Source organism: Heteronotia binoei, chromosome 18 (genome assembly GCF_032191835.1).
Source record: "Heteronotia binoei isolate CCM8104 ecotype False Entrance Well chromosome 18, APGP_CSIRO_Hbin_v1, whole genome shotgun sequence".
Lineage (NCBI taxonomy): Eukaryota > Metazoa > Chordata > Lepidosauria > Squamata > Gekkonidae > Heteronotia > Heteronotia binoei.
Genome location: NC_083240.1, coordinates 5,030,371 through 5,044,040, shown reverse-complemented (window position 1 = coordinate 5,044,040; position 13,670 = coordinate 5,030,371). Strand labels below are relative to the sequence as shown.

Genomic DNA, 13,670 nt, shown 5'->3' with positions numbered 1-13,670 from the left:
TCCTTCCCCCCCGCACGCCCAAGAACTGCTTCCATAGAGTTCCCTCATTATCTCCCATTTGTTGGGGCCAGACCCACTTAAATTCAAACAGCGTAAGGCTTTTTCCAGTCCATCCTACAGTATTGTGTGACAAACACTGTCTTCTATTAAACCGACTGCTTCGAATGGAAGTCATACTCACAAGTAAATTTACTCATGAGAATGTCGCCCTGCTTGGGGATAACCTGCTGCCTGAACTGTCCTCCTACCTCTCCAGTTTTTCTTTTTGGCTCCACTGAATTGTACTACAAATGTGCAAAGCAGAAGAATTCGGGAAACAATGCCTCTTCTAAGAGGAACAGTCACCTCAAGCTGGAAGTCAGCAAGAAAAGCAGGAGATGCCAACAGTATGGCACCTGGAACCACTGCCGTTGGTTTGGAAGGACTGTTGCTAAGCCACTGAAGCTGAATCAAGCGAGTCCATCTAGACCGGCAGGGATCACCATAGTAGTCATGTGCAATATGGGCTCCACCCACACATCTGTTCATCAGGTGCCAACCAGGGCCAAAGCAAATAAACCTCCACCCCCTACCCTACTCAGGATACCTGCCTACAGCAAGGGATTACTTCCTGTCTAGAAAAGAATACCGTGAATTCCTCTCAAAAGCCATTAGCAGCAAAGAAGATACAGACCAAGACCCCTATAGACCCTGCTTACTTATTAGATTATGAACACAGCCCAAGTTATGCTATGTGGTTGACTGGCCTCGTAATGCCAAAAGTGGTGGTGGTGGGGGACTGAAAGCACCTGTTCTGATGTAAAGAACTCCCAAAGGCCTCTGCCTTGCTATGGCCATGAACTAGGAAATAATTTTTTTTGGGGGGGGGGGGAAACGCCTCCTGAAACTGACAAACTTGGATGGATTTTTTGCGTCAGTTTCGAGGCAATCGCTGGGCACAGAATCCTGCTTGCTGTGCCACTCTGGCAGAGCTGATACCAAGCTTCATTTGCCAGGCGCCCTGGAGTTGCCAGTCTGGGGAGTTGCCCGCAAACAAAACAAAAAAGTTAATTATCTAAGCTTTTTTCTTTAATAAATAAGGGAAACTGGCTGAGCCGGATTCTTGGCTGGGCTCTGGCTCCCCCTTTATCGCCCATCAGTTTCTGCGAAACATTATTCAAAGGATGAAAGTTTTGCAATTTGCAGGATTGTTACTAAATCCTTTTCTCATTCCTACTTTTCTTCCTCTTCTCCCCTGTAATGCCAGGGAAGGGAGGGGGGAATTAATAAATAAATGAGTCAGAAAAAGCACAGAGCTAGAAGATGAGAGAACAAGAGAGGATTCTGGTTGGCTGGCTGGTGCTCCCGCCTCTGCTATGGATTGCATAGGAAGTCGGCACCGGCCCAGCAACGCACCTAGGTTGCCATCTCACCCTGGAATGTGATGCTGGCACTGTGGAATTCTTTACAGCCTGGCCACACATCCATCCATATCCCTTTTGGGAAAGACAAAAAGCATCTGCCACTCAAAAACCAGTATGAACTTTTAAATTTCCCTAGTTTGGGGAAGAATGTAAGCTCCATTTCTCCACCCCACCCCCAAGAAAAAAAAAAAAAGATGTATTTCTTCCTCTGAGTAGTCTTGAGCTTCTCCCAGCTGGGCATAGCACTGTCTTCTTGCTGTGTCAATAAGAAGTGATGGAAGGCTATTACAGAATTCACCAGAATCAATTCAGAGGAATTATAACCAGAAATGCTTGAGACAGAATTGCTTGAAGGCACTGCTGAGGCCAAACCCTGCTACTCAGAGGAGTCCTCCAGCTAACTGCCAAGTAATCATACCTACACATTTTCCTTCATTTTCTGTGGATCCGGTTGAAGTAGAACATGCAGGGTCTTGAGTCTGGGCCAGTCAATATTTCTCGGCCTCTCTGTGCTCTAAGGGCAGCATTTAGGAAGGGAGCTCTCCTTGCCCTGCTCTTTGAAAGGACTCCTTCCCACACAGGACAAAAACAGCACAACCAAAGTTACAGTGACCAAATAACTAAGAACGTATTGAAACAAAATCATACAAATATGTTCAATAAGAACATAAGAGAAGCCATGTTGGATCAGGCCAACGGCCCATCAAGTCCAACACTCTGTGTCACACAGTGGCAAAAAAATTTATATACACACATACACTGTGGCTAATAGCCACTGATGGACCTGTGCTCCATAGTTTTATCTAAACCCCTCTTGAAGGTGGCTATACTTGTGGCCGCCACCACCTCCTGTGGCAGTGAATTCCACATGTTAATCACCCTTTGGGTGAAGAAGGACTTCCTTTTATCCGTTTTAACCTGTCTGCTCAGCAATTTCATCGAATGCCCACGAGTTCTTGTATTGTGAGAAAGGGAGAAAAGTACTTCTTTCTCTACTTTCTCCATCCCATGCATTATCTTGTAAACCTCTATCATGTCACCCCGCAATAGAAGACTAAATAGCAATAACAATTCCCCAAAAGTTTCACAGTTCCATCAAAGGAGTCTCAATGAACAGGTTGACTTGATTCTAAACTCCAAAAGGCTCAAGGCCTTTTTTAAATCTTCCTGGAGACTTTCTGTCCCATTTGTCCATTGGGGATTCTATGTGCAGTCTTTGGACGCCCTGAAAAAGAATCTTGTGAGTTTTGCAGCTTTTTGCAACTTATCGATGCATCAGAAACACTTTGATATTTTTTCTGCGCTTTTGCCTTTGGTGGAGATGTGTAGTTGGAGCCCCCTGTGCTAGAAGAGGATCTGAAGCAGGGAGAATCAAGTCGACCTGTTCATTGAGACTCCTTTGATGGAACTGTGAAACTTTTGGGGAATTGTTATTGCTATTTAATCTTCTATTGAGCATATTTGCATGATTTTGTTTCAATACGTTCTTAGTTATTTGGTCACTATAACGTCGGTGGTGCTGTTTTTATCCTACAAGTGACCTCTCTCCCTTTACCACCAACCACTCACAGGTCTGCACCAACCACTCACAGGTCACTCTGGAGCTGCCCACCCCAGGAAAAACAACAACAACAACAACAACAAAAAAACCCCAGCTCCATCTCTAGGAACTGCAAGGAAGTCTGCAAATCAGACTCATGCCTGCCAATTAAAAACTGCTTTTGTGGGTGACTTGTTTCTCTACATCAATCCAATCCTCTTGCAGAAAAAGCAGAGTCTGTCATCAGGTAGGAAATACTCCCCGGGAGCTTGACTTCACCGCAAGGACCTGTGCAATCCACGTGCTTTAAGCCAAATAAACTCTCGTGCTCCACTTCATGCACAAAGGTATTCTATTTTCCCCCTGCAAGATTAAATCTGTGTAGGTGTAATATCTGCAACTAGTTGCTCAGTTTGTTTGTTCTATTTTCATGACTGAAGCTCTTGGAAACATTCGGCAAAAGGAAGGGGAATAAAGGGGAAAGGAAGGACGGGGAGATACTTCCAGGCTATTATCCAGCACCATGAGTCGTAGCAACAAACTACTGGTTCTTTTTGAGGTTCTGGGGATGTCCAGGTCTACACCAGACTGCTGGCAGATGCCCCGCCTTTCTCGCCCATTCCCTAGCAGGTGCTGGTGTCCCCATGCCCTGCCCTTGGCTGCCCAGCTTTCTCTGGAGCTTCAGCACTGTTATTTCCCGCTCCACACTCTGCCTGTCTAGAGAACTCTCGTATTTTCCGTGCTCACCAGACCATGAATTCACCTTCATACCAGTTACTGGGCTATTTAGCTTTTCCTGACGCCAATAACCACCTCGTTTCTACTGGCAAATCTGCCAATCAAATCTCTCTCTCCCTCCCTCCCTCCCTCTCTCTCTCACACACACACACACACACATACCCACAGAAATAAACACAGGGAACTGTAGGATACACACCCACAGCAATGCCCACACTATCCAAAACAGCATGGGTGTGGATGGATGACAGAATCGGGGAGACTATGGGATTCTTTTCATTCTCTTTTTTAAAATTAAACTTTAAAAAGCCAACAATATACAACAAGTGCAGTCAAATATTCACAAAATCTTAACTCTTTAAATTTTTAAAATCCCCCTTCCCCCCCAGACAAAAACCTATAATCACATCTATACTATTATCCTAGGATCAGATTCAGACAGGCAAAGTTCAAGAAGTAGATACAATACGATCAACATAAAAAGCTGCAAAATAAACTCCCTACATAGAGAATACATACTGATACGTTCAAAAGAGACTCAGCTTATAGAATGCATGGAATGCACAGGGAATGGAGAAGATGTTTTGAATCGGTGGCTGTTGAAGTTCCCAAAAACCTGCTGGGGAGTATGTGCAGAGAATAATAAGGCAAATATATATATATAAAGTGACAGATAATGATAGAGAAAGAAGGCAGGACAGACAGAAAGGGAAGAGATGAAAAAGGAAATATCATCAGAAGGGAAAATAAAGAGTAGTGAACACAGAAGTCAAATGGGCCATCCCCTCTTCCTGAATGATGCTCCTCTCCAACCAATGGGCACCAAGACACTTTGCTCCAGGCAGAAGCTTACTCATCTTGGAAATGTACTCCAAACAGCCAGCATGGGCACTGAAGATGGGTGCAAGACACTGGGAATGAGCCATATGGAATCAATGGCAAAGTGGGCATTTTCCATGCTGCTGAGGCTCACCAGATAAAGCACGACATGGGAGATCTGAGACCAACTCTGAGTGCTGTCTGCTAGACTTTCGCCAGGTGGGGGCCTAGTGAAGCCCCTGTCTCTCCGTCTTGGTATAAGCAAAAACATCCTTCATTCTGAGCTGTTAGGAAGGAGGGCTGTGGCTCACTGGAAGAGCCTCTGCTTTGCATGGCATGCCTGAGGTCCCAGGCTCAATCCCTGGCATCTCCATTTGAAAGACCTCCGCCTGAGACCCTGGTGAGCCACTGCCAGTCTGAGTAGGCAATGCTGATTGTGACAGACCAAGAGTCTGACTCAGTATAAGGCAGCTTCAGTGTGAAGCCAAAAAATACAGGGAGTGTAAAGAACGCACATTCTAAATGCATTTGCTTCTATACAAGTGAGACAACTTGGGAGCAGCTTGATAGCAACAGGGCAGAAAGGAAGAGGAAAAGCAGCCTGGGGCAGCCGTTCTTCCAAGGTCTTGTTACACACAACTCGGGAGGAGCTGCTGTTTGTATTTCACCCTGGCTTCTGATTGGCTCACCACAAGGCTGCTCTGCTTGATTAAAAAATGAGAGCTCTGCTCATGGAAACAGTTCCCACTCCTGAACCAGCCTGTCCTCATCCCTCCAGAGGACTCACTTACCATTCTACGTGTTATGCATTTATTATGTTTGAATATGTGAATAGAAGGTGCTACATTTGGATAGCTCATTCCCATCAGATCTCCGAAGCTAAGCAGGGTCATACCTGGTTAGTGCTTGGACGGGAGACCACCAAGGAAATCCAGGGTTGCTATGCAGAGACAGGCAACAGCAAACCATCTCCGTTAATCTGCCCTGACCTGGATGGCCCAGGCTACCACCATCTCCTCAGATCTCAGCAGGCTGCGCCCTGGTCAGTACTTGGATGGGAAATGGCCAAGGAAGTCCAGGATGGCTACAAAGAGAAAGGCAATGGCAATCCACCTCTTCCCTTGAAAGCCTCTTCCCTTGAAAGCCCTACAGGTTCACCATATGTCAGCTGTCAGCTGATAGCACTTCACACCACTATCATCACTGCCACATCTGGCTAGGATGCCTATTGGCATGGGAGAGGAGGAATATAAGCTACTAAATAAACTGTCACTGAATTGCAGGTCGACCACCTTTAAGAAATGTACCTTTAACAGTGACTGGAGAGATGGATATTCAACAGGAGAAGCTTTCTCCAATTAGGGCGCATCTTGGTGCTGGGAGAGGGAACCTGTTGTGTTTTAAAAAGGGGTTCAGCAATAGAACATCTGCTTTGCAAGCAGAATGTCTGAGATCCGGCCCCTCTGGTTCAAGGATCACAGAGACCAGTGTTCCCTCTAAGCTGAGTTAGTGTGAGCTACCTCACAGTTTTTAGCCTCCAGCTCACACATTTTTGTCTTAGCTCAGGAAAAATGGCACCAGAGCAAACTAGCCTATGCAGTAGCTCACAATGTCAATAGCTCAAGAAGTATTCTTTGCTCACAAGACCCCACAGCTTAGAGGGAGTATTGACAGAGGCAGGAAAGATCTTTCTCTGTCTTGACCTGGGAGAGCCCCTGTCAGTCAGAGACACAATACTGAGCTAGGTGCACCGCTGCTTGGTATGAGGCAGCTTCATATGTAATGTCTGGATATCCCATGCAAGAGACCCCACAGGGGGAAAGGCTGTCTCTGTTCCCCACCCCCTGCATGCTTTAATCTTCTATTCTATGCTACTCTTTCATGGCACTTGGCAGACTATTGCTGGCCTGAGCTTAGATGCCACTGCGGAGTGTTTTTCCCCTGCTTCTCCAAAGCACGGTCGGTCCTGCATTCATGCACCTCCCAGGTTTCCCTCTTATCTTTTCCAAACCTGCTTTGCTACAGAGTTTGGGGAAAGGTCTGTGGCAAAGCTTCGATGGCTGACAGAATGGGAGGGAAAGTTCAGATTTTCCCAGTTCTACCTACACAGCAGTCATCTTCTCTGCCCCTGCCCCATGGTGGACATTTCTCCCCCCCCCCCCGCTTTCCTGCCTTGGCAGAGCTTTTCTGCTTTGTAAATTAGCAAGCAAACCTCATCATCACAAATCAGTGTATTCGGTTCTCTGAATTTCCTCAGACTTTTCCTCTGAAAAATTAAGTTTCTAGCCTTTTTCACTGCCTTTCTCCTTATATCTCTGTAACAAAAAGAGCCAGAGACTTCCTTTTTGAAAAAATTAAAGCTAGGAATTCATAGAATCTAATTTACAGATTGTTGTAATGATATAACAATATGCAGGGCACAGTTTCAGCAGCTGCAGCAGCAACAACAGGGAAACTATAAAATTCCCACTCTTTTTGGAAAACAATAGAGAGTTACTAACTAAATAAGTAAACCAAATATATTATAAAGTAAGAAGAGAAGGGAAAATGAGAAATGGGACTTAAAGAAAAAGGCCATTATTTTTTTTGGTAATTTCCTCTCTTTTTTTATCCAGTGATTCTATTCCCTTAATCTTTGTCAAGTAAGTAAGATGTTTCTGATGCTTAGCTAAGTCAGAGTAGTTCTATAAAGCACAGCAGAAGTATCTTCCTACTGGCAAAACGGCCCTGCCCCCCCCCCCCCCGCCCAACCAGAGAGATGAAGCAAGCAAAATGCTGTTATTTTCTCACCTCCGTGGCCCTGTGACGAAACCAAGGTGACTTGAGGAAACAATCAACATTATTTCCCCCCTGCCTCCAACCACCTTTGAATTTTTCCCTCTTATTATTATAAAAAACAGAAAGAGTTTTCTGAACAAACAATAGATCAATGGATCCCCATCCTCCTCTGAAAGAAAACAAACACCAGGATCACCGCAAATTAGACAATGTTTCGCTTCGCTTCCTCCAAACAGGCTGACAATTTTGGGGGGTTGTTGCCACAGCGACAGAATGACACAGCGTTCAGCCTGTTGCGGAGCAATCAATTAACTTAATTCCGCCCAGCGCCTGTTTACTCTTCCGTTCAGAGGTGCTACCCTCTCTTCCCCGCCTCTTCCCAAACCTCATCTCATCTCCACCATTGCTCCCTTCCAAAGTATTCCATCTTTCAAACATTTCCTTGCCGCCCTTTCCAATTGGCAACTCAACTGTGTGTGTGTGGCGGGGGGGGGGGCAGACCCCAACAACCTTAACAAGGATGATCTGCTGAGAAAAAGTTTTGCTTTTCCAGCGCTTAAAACATTGCTGCTGCAGAATCGCCTAACACCGAGGATTCGGAGGTTCCTGCTTACAGTTTTTAGTGATGCTTCGGATGTCAGTGGAAGTTTCAGTAAGATTAAATGCCTCTACAAATTATGGAACTCACCCCTTGTAAGAGGAGGTGGTGGGCAATAGCTTGGAAGGCTTAGAAACAGGGATCAGGCAAATTCAGGGAGGAGCAGAGGTCCAGATTAGCCATGATAATGAAATGGAACCTCTATGTTTAGAGGCAGCATACCTCTAATTGCCAGCTGCTGAACACAGTGATGCTCTGCATTCTTGGTGCTTGGGGGGCATAGTGTCCTGGCCCCACTGATGGACCTCCTGATGGCACCTGGGGTTTTTTGGCCGCTGTGCAACACAGAGTGTTGGACTGGATGGGTCATTGGCCTGATCCAACATTGCTTCCCTTATGTTCTTAGATCTCGGGCAGTAATGCTCTGTATTCTGGGTGCTTGGGGGGGGCACAGTGGGAGGGCTTCTATTGTCCTGGCCCCACTGATGGACCTCCTGATGGCACCTGGGTTTTTTTGGCCACTGTGTGACAGAGTGTTGGACTGGATGGGCCACTGGCCTGATCCAACATGGCTTCTCTTATGTAACAGTGGCAGGGGACAATAACTGGTGCAGGCTTGTACTTCCATGCACAAAGGGTAGCCCCCCCATGGCATTTGTGTGGAATCAAATGTAGGAATACATGAGCAACTGGCCTGAGCCAGCACAGGTCTCTTGATATTCTTGAGGCGGATGAAATAAAGCCCTGATTGGTCCCAAAAATTTAGTCAGAAATTGTACAAATTGAGTGTCTCCAGTTTGGGTTTCTACATCCATTTCAGACAGCTCTCCTAAAAGGAATAAATGGGGCACAAGGGTCAAAGGTCTGGCAGCTAATCGAACCAGCAACTTACATTCTCAAACAGATAATAGCAGTTATGAAGAAAGATAGAAAGAAAAAAATTCCTGTAACATTTACGGGACATCTTGATCAACTTACCGTCATATTGGCGTCCAGTCACTTTTATTTGCTCTGTTATGTTGCAAAACGTTGTCAATAAAATCTCTCTCTGTTGGTGCCAGTAAATATTCTGGTCATCCCAATCGTGAGCCATTCAGGCGCTCTCCAGATGGAAATGCAACCTTAGGCAACCCCCACCTTCAGGCCTGTGCTTTTGTCCAGAGCCACAGTTTTAACTGGGCTGAACGAAGGCCTTGCTGTCTGTGCTCTCTGCTGGCGGTTTCCTCTCCCAATGAAAAACAGGAGGAGGAATCAAGGAAAACTTGGCTGCCTTTTGGGTTCAGTTTCATTTCCCCAGCTTTGCCTGCTCAAAGAGTGGCAGGCGGCCATTCTGGGTTTGTTTCCTGCAAAGGGTTGCTTGGGTTTAACAGGCTCTTAAAATCATTTTATTGAGAAGAGGATTCAGAGTTGTTTTCATGCCATGAGGTGACTATTAAGCAGGGCATGAAGGCAATGGCCTTCCACTTTGTTTGTCCCCATGTGGTAACTGGAGGTACAGTGCTTCTGAACGGAGAGGGTTTACTTAACGGCTCACAACCTCCTCTGTTACTACATCCAACTGTCTGAAAAAGCCTTTTGGGCCTAGTGGCCATCAGCCCTGCCTCTCATACAAAGAGGAGTGTTTTCTGATTGGTCCCAAACTTTCTGCCAGTCTCTTTCATCAGGTGATTGCTGATTCTAGTATTAGATGTGTGATTTTTATGCATTTGCCAATAGGGGTGAGGCTAAAGCTCTATGGCAGAGCATCAGCTTGGCATGCAGAAAATGCCAGATTCAGTCTCCTGCATCTCCAGTTAAAAAGACCAGGCCTTTGCCTGAGAAGTTGAAGAGCTACTGCCACTCTGAGTAGACACACTGTTGATTGTGATGGGCCAGTGATTCAGCAGAAGGCAGCTTCATTTTTCCCCAGGTGCCAAAATTCCCATTGAAAATTAAAGCAGACTTTACTGCATAAAACTGGAACTCAGTCCTAATCCTAACAATTTTCAGATGCCTAAACAGCACTTATGTATTGCTTTCTTGGGGCTTTATATGGTGATTTTTGGTGCCCTCCCTCTCCCCTGCCCCAGCCCTCCCTTCTCCCCTTCTCTGAAAGCCAATCTGTCAGTGGGACCTGTTGGCAAAGGGGGCTTGTTGACTGCTCCCTGTCCATTACGGCCCAGATTATAAGCATATTGCACAGTGCTCTCCACACGATGCCAGGGAAATCCAATACGCTGAAAGGTTAATGCAATCAATTAGGGTGACAGGGAAGTAAAGTAAAGCTTCCGAGTAGATGAAAAAGGAAGAAAGAGAGCAGAGACCAAAGGGGCCTTGCCAGAGGATAAAAACTCTGCATTTTTCTCTCTGTACTAGACTTGCACTGTTTCAATGCCAGTAGCACAATAGCCTGTCCCCCGCATTTCCCAGGAGGTGTGTGTGTGTGGCTTTGTGATGTGAGAAGGAGAAATTCCCCAGGTTTGCCAAATTTGAGGAGGGGTGGTAAACCAGGGGAGAGATGCGCTGGAGAAGGCACAGCCTTTAAAGGACTACGAAATGAGGTAAAAGTTTAATGATATGGGGGAGAGGGGGTCAGTACCATGAGGCTCCTCACATTTGTGCCTTATAAAGCCAACCTGTGCTTCAGATCTAGGCTGCCTACAAACAATAGGATAATAATTCATTAAAAATCAGGCACATTTTGAAACGGCAAAACTCGCAGTGTCAAATATCCATCAAAACAACACTATATTAAAAGGAGTTCATAAGATGATGTGGGCAAGGATGGAGGGGGGGAACTGAGTCACACCTACTGGTGTCACAGATACTATGAGCAGTTCATGCAGGCAAACGCCACACTGGACTCGCAGCTTGAATGTGCCATCTAAAGAGAGGGAGGGGACTTCTTCAGCAAGAAAAGGAGAATCCTCAACCTCACTCTTAGAAAGCTGCGGCTGACTCAGTGCAAGCATGAAAAGAAACGGAGGAGGAGATGATTTTGGTGATGAGCTTCCCTGGGCATGGAAGGAGGGGGATTCCTCTTCCTGCAAAGTCTCTTAGTCTCCTCCTAAGTTCCCACCTGGGTGCTCAGCACCTAGGAATCTGAAATGCACAGAATATGACCTTTGAATTGGAGGTCAGCCCCTGAAATCTAGCATAGTTTTTCAAGCAGTCCACAGCCCCCAGCAGGCTCAAAGGTATGTGTGTTGGGGATGCAGAATCCCACACGTTTATTTTGGAGCACTGGCTCCTTCAGTTCTGGTTTAGCACAATGGTGCGCTAACAGGGCAAAGAAACTGTTACCTTGGTAAACCTGAAGTGGGAGGAAAGGCAGAAGGAAGACTCCAGGATGAACTGAAGCAGGGAAACAGCTGCAGGAGTGTGGAGGCAAGAGAAGGAGGGAGGGAAAGTGGAGCCTTGCTTGGGCGGAGGAAAGAGCTGTAACCAGGGTTGTGAAGCATGCAAAGGGAAGCATCTGCCTGCTCCTTTGAGCGCTCGAGGCAGGGTGCTCAGGGGGTGACCTACACCGCGCATGGCTGTGATCATGTTTCAGGGCCACTGCCTGCCGATCCCAAGACAATAAAGGGGAGCCTTTGAAGTTAGAAAAAGAAGCCGAAACGCAAACTGGGGAGAGACTCTGGAAGGGGGGTATCCCGTAAAGGGCCAAGCGGGTGGGTGGAGAGGTTGAGAGGACAAAGCAAAGAGTCGGGCACCCAGCAGGGCGCCCCAAAAACCAAAGGGACAAAAAGAAAACAAACAGTTTATGAGCGGGGCACATGCTGCCTCTGTCTGCCTCCCTCCCACCCCAATTCCTGCTCTCACGGAGGCCCCAGGCAATGATGGATGGATGTGTATGGCCTGCTCATTCCTGCCATGTTTCAGCAGAAAATATTTACATAACATTGGCCTTCCACCGGTCACCTCTGACACTGCTGGGCCCGGCCCCCTGAGTGGCTCTCTCAAGGAGGGGCCTTCCTCGCTCTGCCAACACCTGACTCAAAATGGAGCAGACAGGGTGGGGGGCATCTTTGGTGCCATCTGGCTAATCTTCATAGGCACCAAGACCCGAGGTTATGTTCTCACAAGCAGTGACGAGGTGATAAACTTGCGACTAGGTAACATCAGGCTGAATGGAAAGGTTCTTTGCATCCCCCCGCCGCCCCGGAACAGAGTCTGTAGTTGGACAAAGTGAACACAGGTTTATCTGTGAAAACCTGGCCTGGGATTCTTCACTGGCCACTCAGAAAAAGCCTACATTGTCTTGAAAAAGGGGCAGCCCAGTATTTTGTCAGATGACAATTGCAAAATGTTTGGGTTTCCACTGCCATGTGCTGGCAGTCCATTAAGCCTAACATGTTGATGACCCAGAATCTCCAAGAGAAGACTTGCAGATCCAAGTGGAATTCTTGAACAGGAGACAGACATAACAGACAATATTTCTTCAATTGACTTTCCTACTTTCCTTCCCATAAAAGAGTGCACCCTGGCAACGCAGGAGACCTGTGATGAAAGTTGTAAGTTTTAACATGGTTGTCCCCAATACCAGCTCAGCCAGGCACTGTCTGGAGAGTCTCAAACCCCCTCGATAATTGTAATCCACCAGCTGGTGAAGACTTTTCTGTTTTGTCTGGCGTTCCGCCACTCACTCTCTTTCTCCTCTGTTTCTATCTGTTGATTTTACATATCCATATTGCTTTTTAAGGCAGATTTTAAAGATTTTCTTAATTGTTCACAGCTTTGAGAACCCCAATTGGGCAGGAAGAAGAAGAAGACTGCAGATTTATACTCCGCCCTTCTCTCTGCATCAGAGACTCAGAGCGGCTCACAATCTTCTATACCGTCTCCCCCCACAACAGACACCCTGTGAGGTGGGTGGGGCTGAGAGGGCTCTCACAGCAGCTGCCCTTTCAAGGACAACTCCTGCAATAGCTATGGCTAACCCAAGGCCATTCCAGCAGCTGCAAATGGAGGAGTGGGGAATCAAACCCGGGTCTCGCAGATAAGAGTCCGCACACTTAACCATGACACCAAACTGGCTCTCAAAGGCAGGATACAAATGTTTTAAGTAAAACAAAATAAATAAAAACCTGTACTTTTTCTGTCTTATGAGATACAGATTAGTCTGTATCTTTTTCTGTCACATAGGACAAGACCCTACAGAGCTGAGGGTCACAGAAAACCCAGCAATTACATGTTTAGCAAAGCAGAAACAATCACCAGGCAGTATATCTAACCCTCTCCCCTCACTTGCCAGCTATGGTTCTTTGTGGTAAGTTTGAGTGTCACCAGGGAGTGTAAACATGAATACGAATACGCATGCAAACAGCATCTCCAAAAAGACATGGAAAAGTAGAAAAAGAACCCACATGGGGGGCACATACCCATTTGTGATCTTGGTAGTCTCTCCTACCTTTCCTTGGTCAGGAATCTGATTCCTCAGTAGTAGTTGTTGGTTTTTTTGGAAGCTGTGAAGTTACTTCATCCTGAGGAGCAAAGGAAACAGGGGAGGGTGATGAATTCTGGAGGCAGGATATATAGACTGGCATGTGGCATTGGCATTGTTTTCTCTCATCCATAAGTAGGCTGCTGTTAAATTACAAATTGATGTACTGTAGTATTTTATTGTTGATCCACCTGGGGCCACGGCTCAGAAGAAGAGCATCTGCTTTGCATGCAGAAGGCCTCAGGTTCAATCCCTGGACTCTCCAGTTAAAAGTTTCAGGTGGCAGCTGATGGGGAAAGACCTCCATCTGAGACCCTGAAGAGCTGCTGCCAGTCTGAGTAGACAATACTGACCTTGAGAGACCATGGGTCT

The 13,670-nt window shown here is 46.4% G+C and overlaps 1 protein-coding gene across 2 annotated transcripts in view; it reads right to left on the bottom strand.

The window, feature by feature from the left end:
- The window catches only part of CASZ1 (castor zinc finger 1), a 141,381-nt gene extending 128,041 nt beyond the window's left edge, over positions 1-13,340 (bottom strand). Inside the window, exon 1 of one of the 2 annotated variants that reach the window (XM_060258922.1) lies at positions 13,237-13,340. In XM_060258922.1, the coding sequence (XP_060114905.1) occupies positions 13,237-13,240 (4 nt within the window). In that variant the 5' untranslated portion in view covers positions 13,241-13,340. The remainder of the gene's footprint in view (positions 1-13,236) is intronic. The other variant, XM_060258924.1, reaches the window with a different exon arrangement.
- Positions 13,341-13,670: the final 330 nt, after the last annotated feature.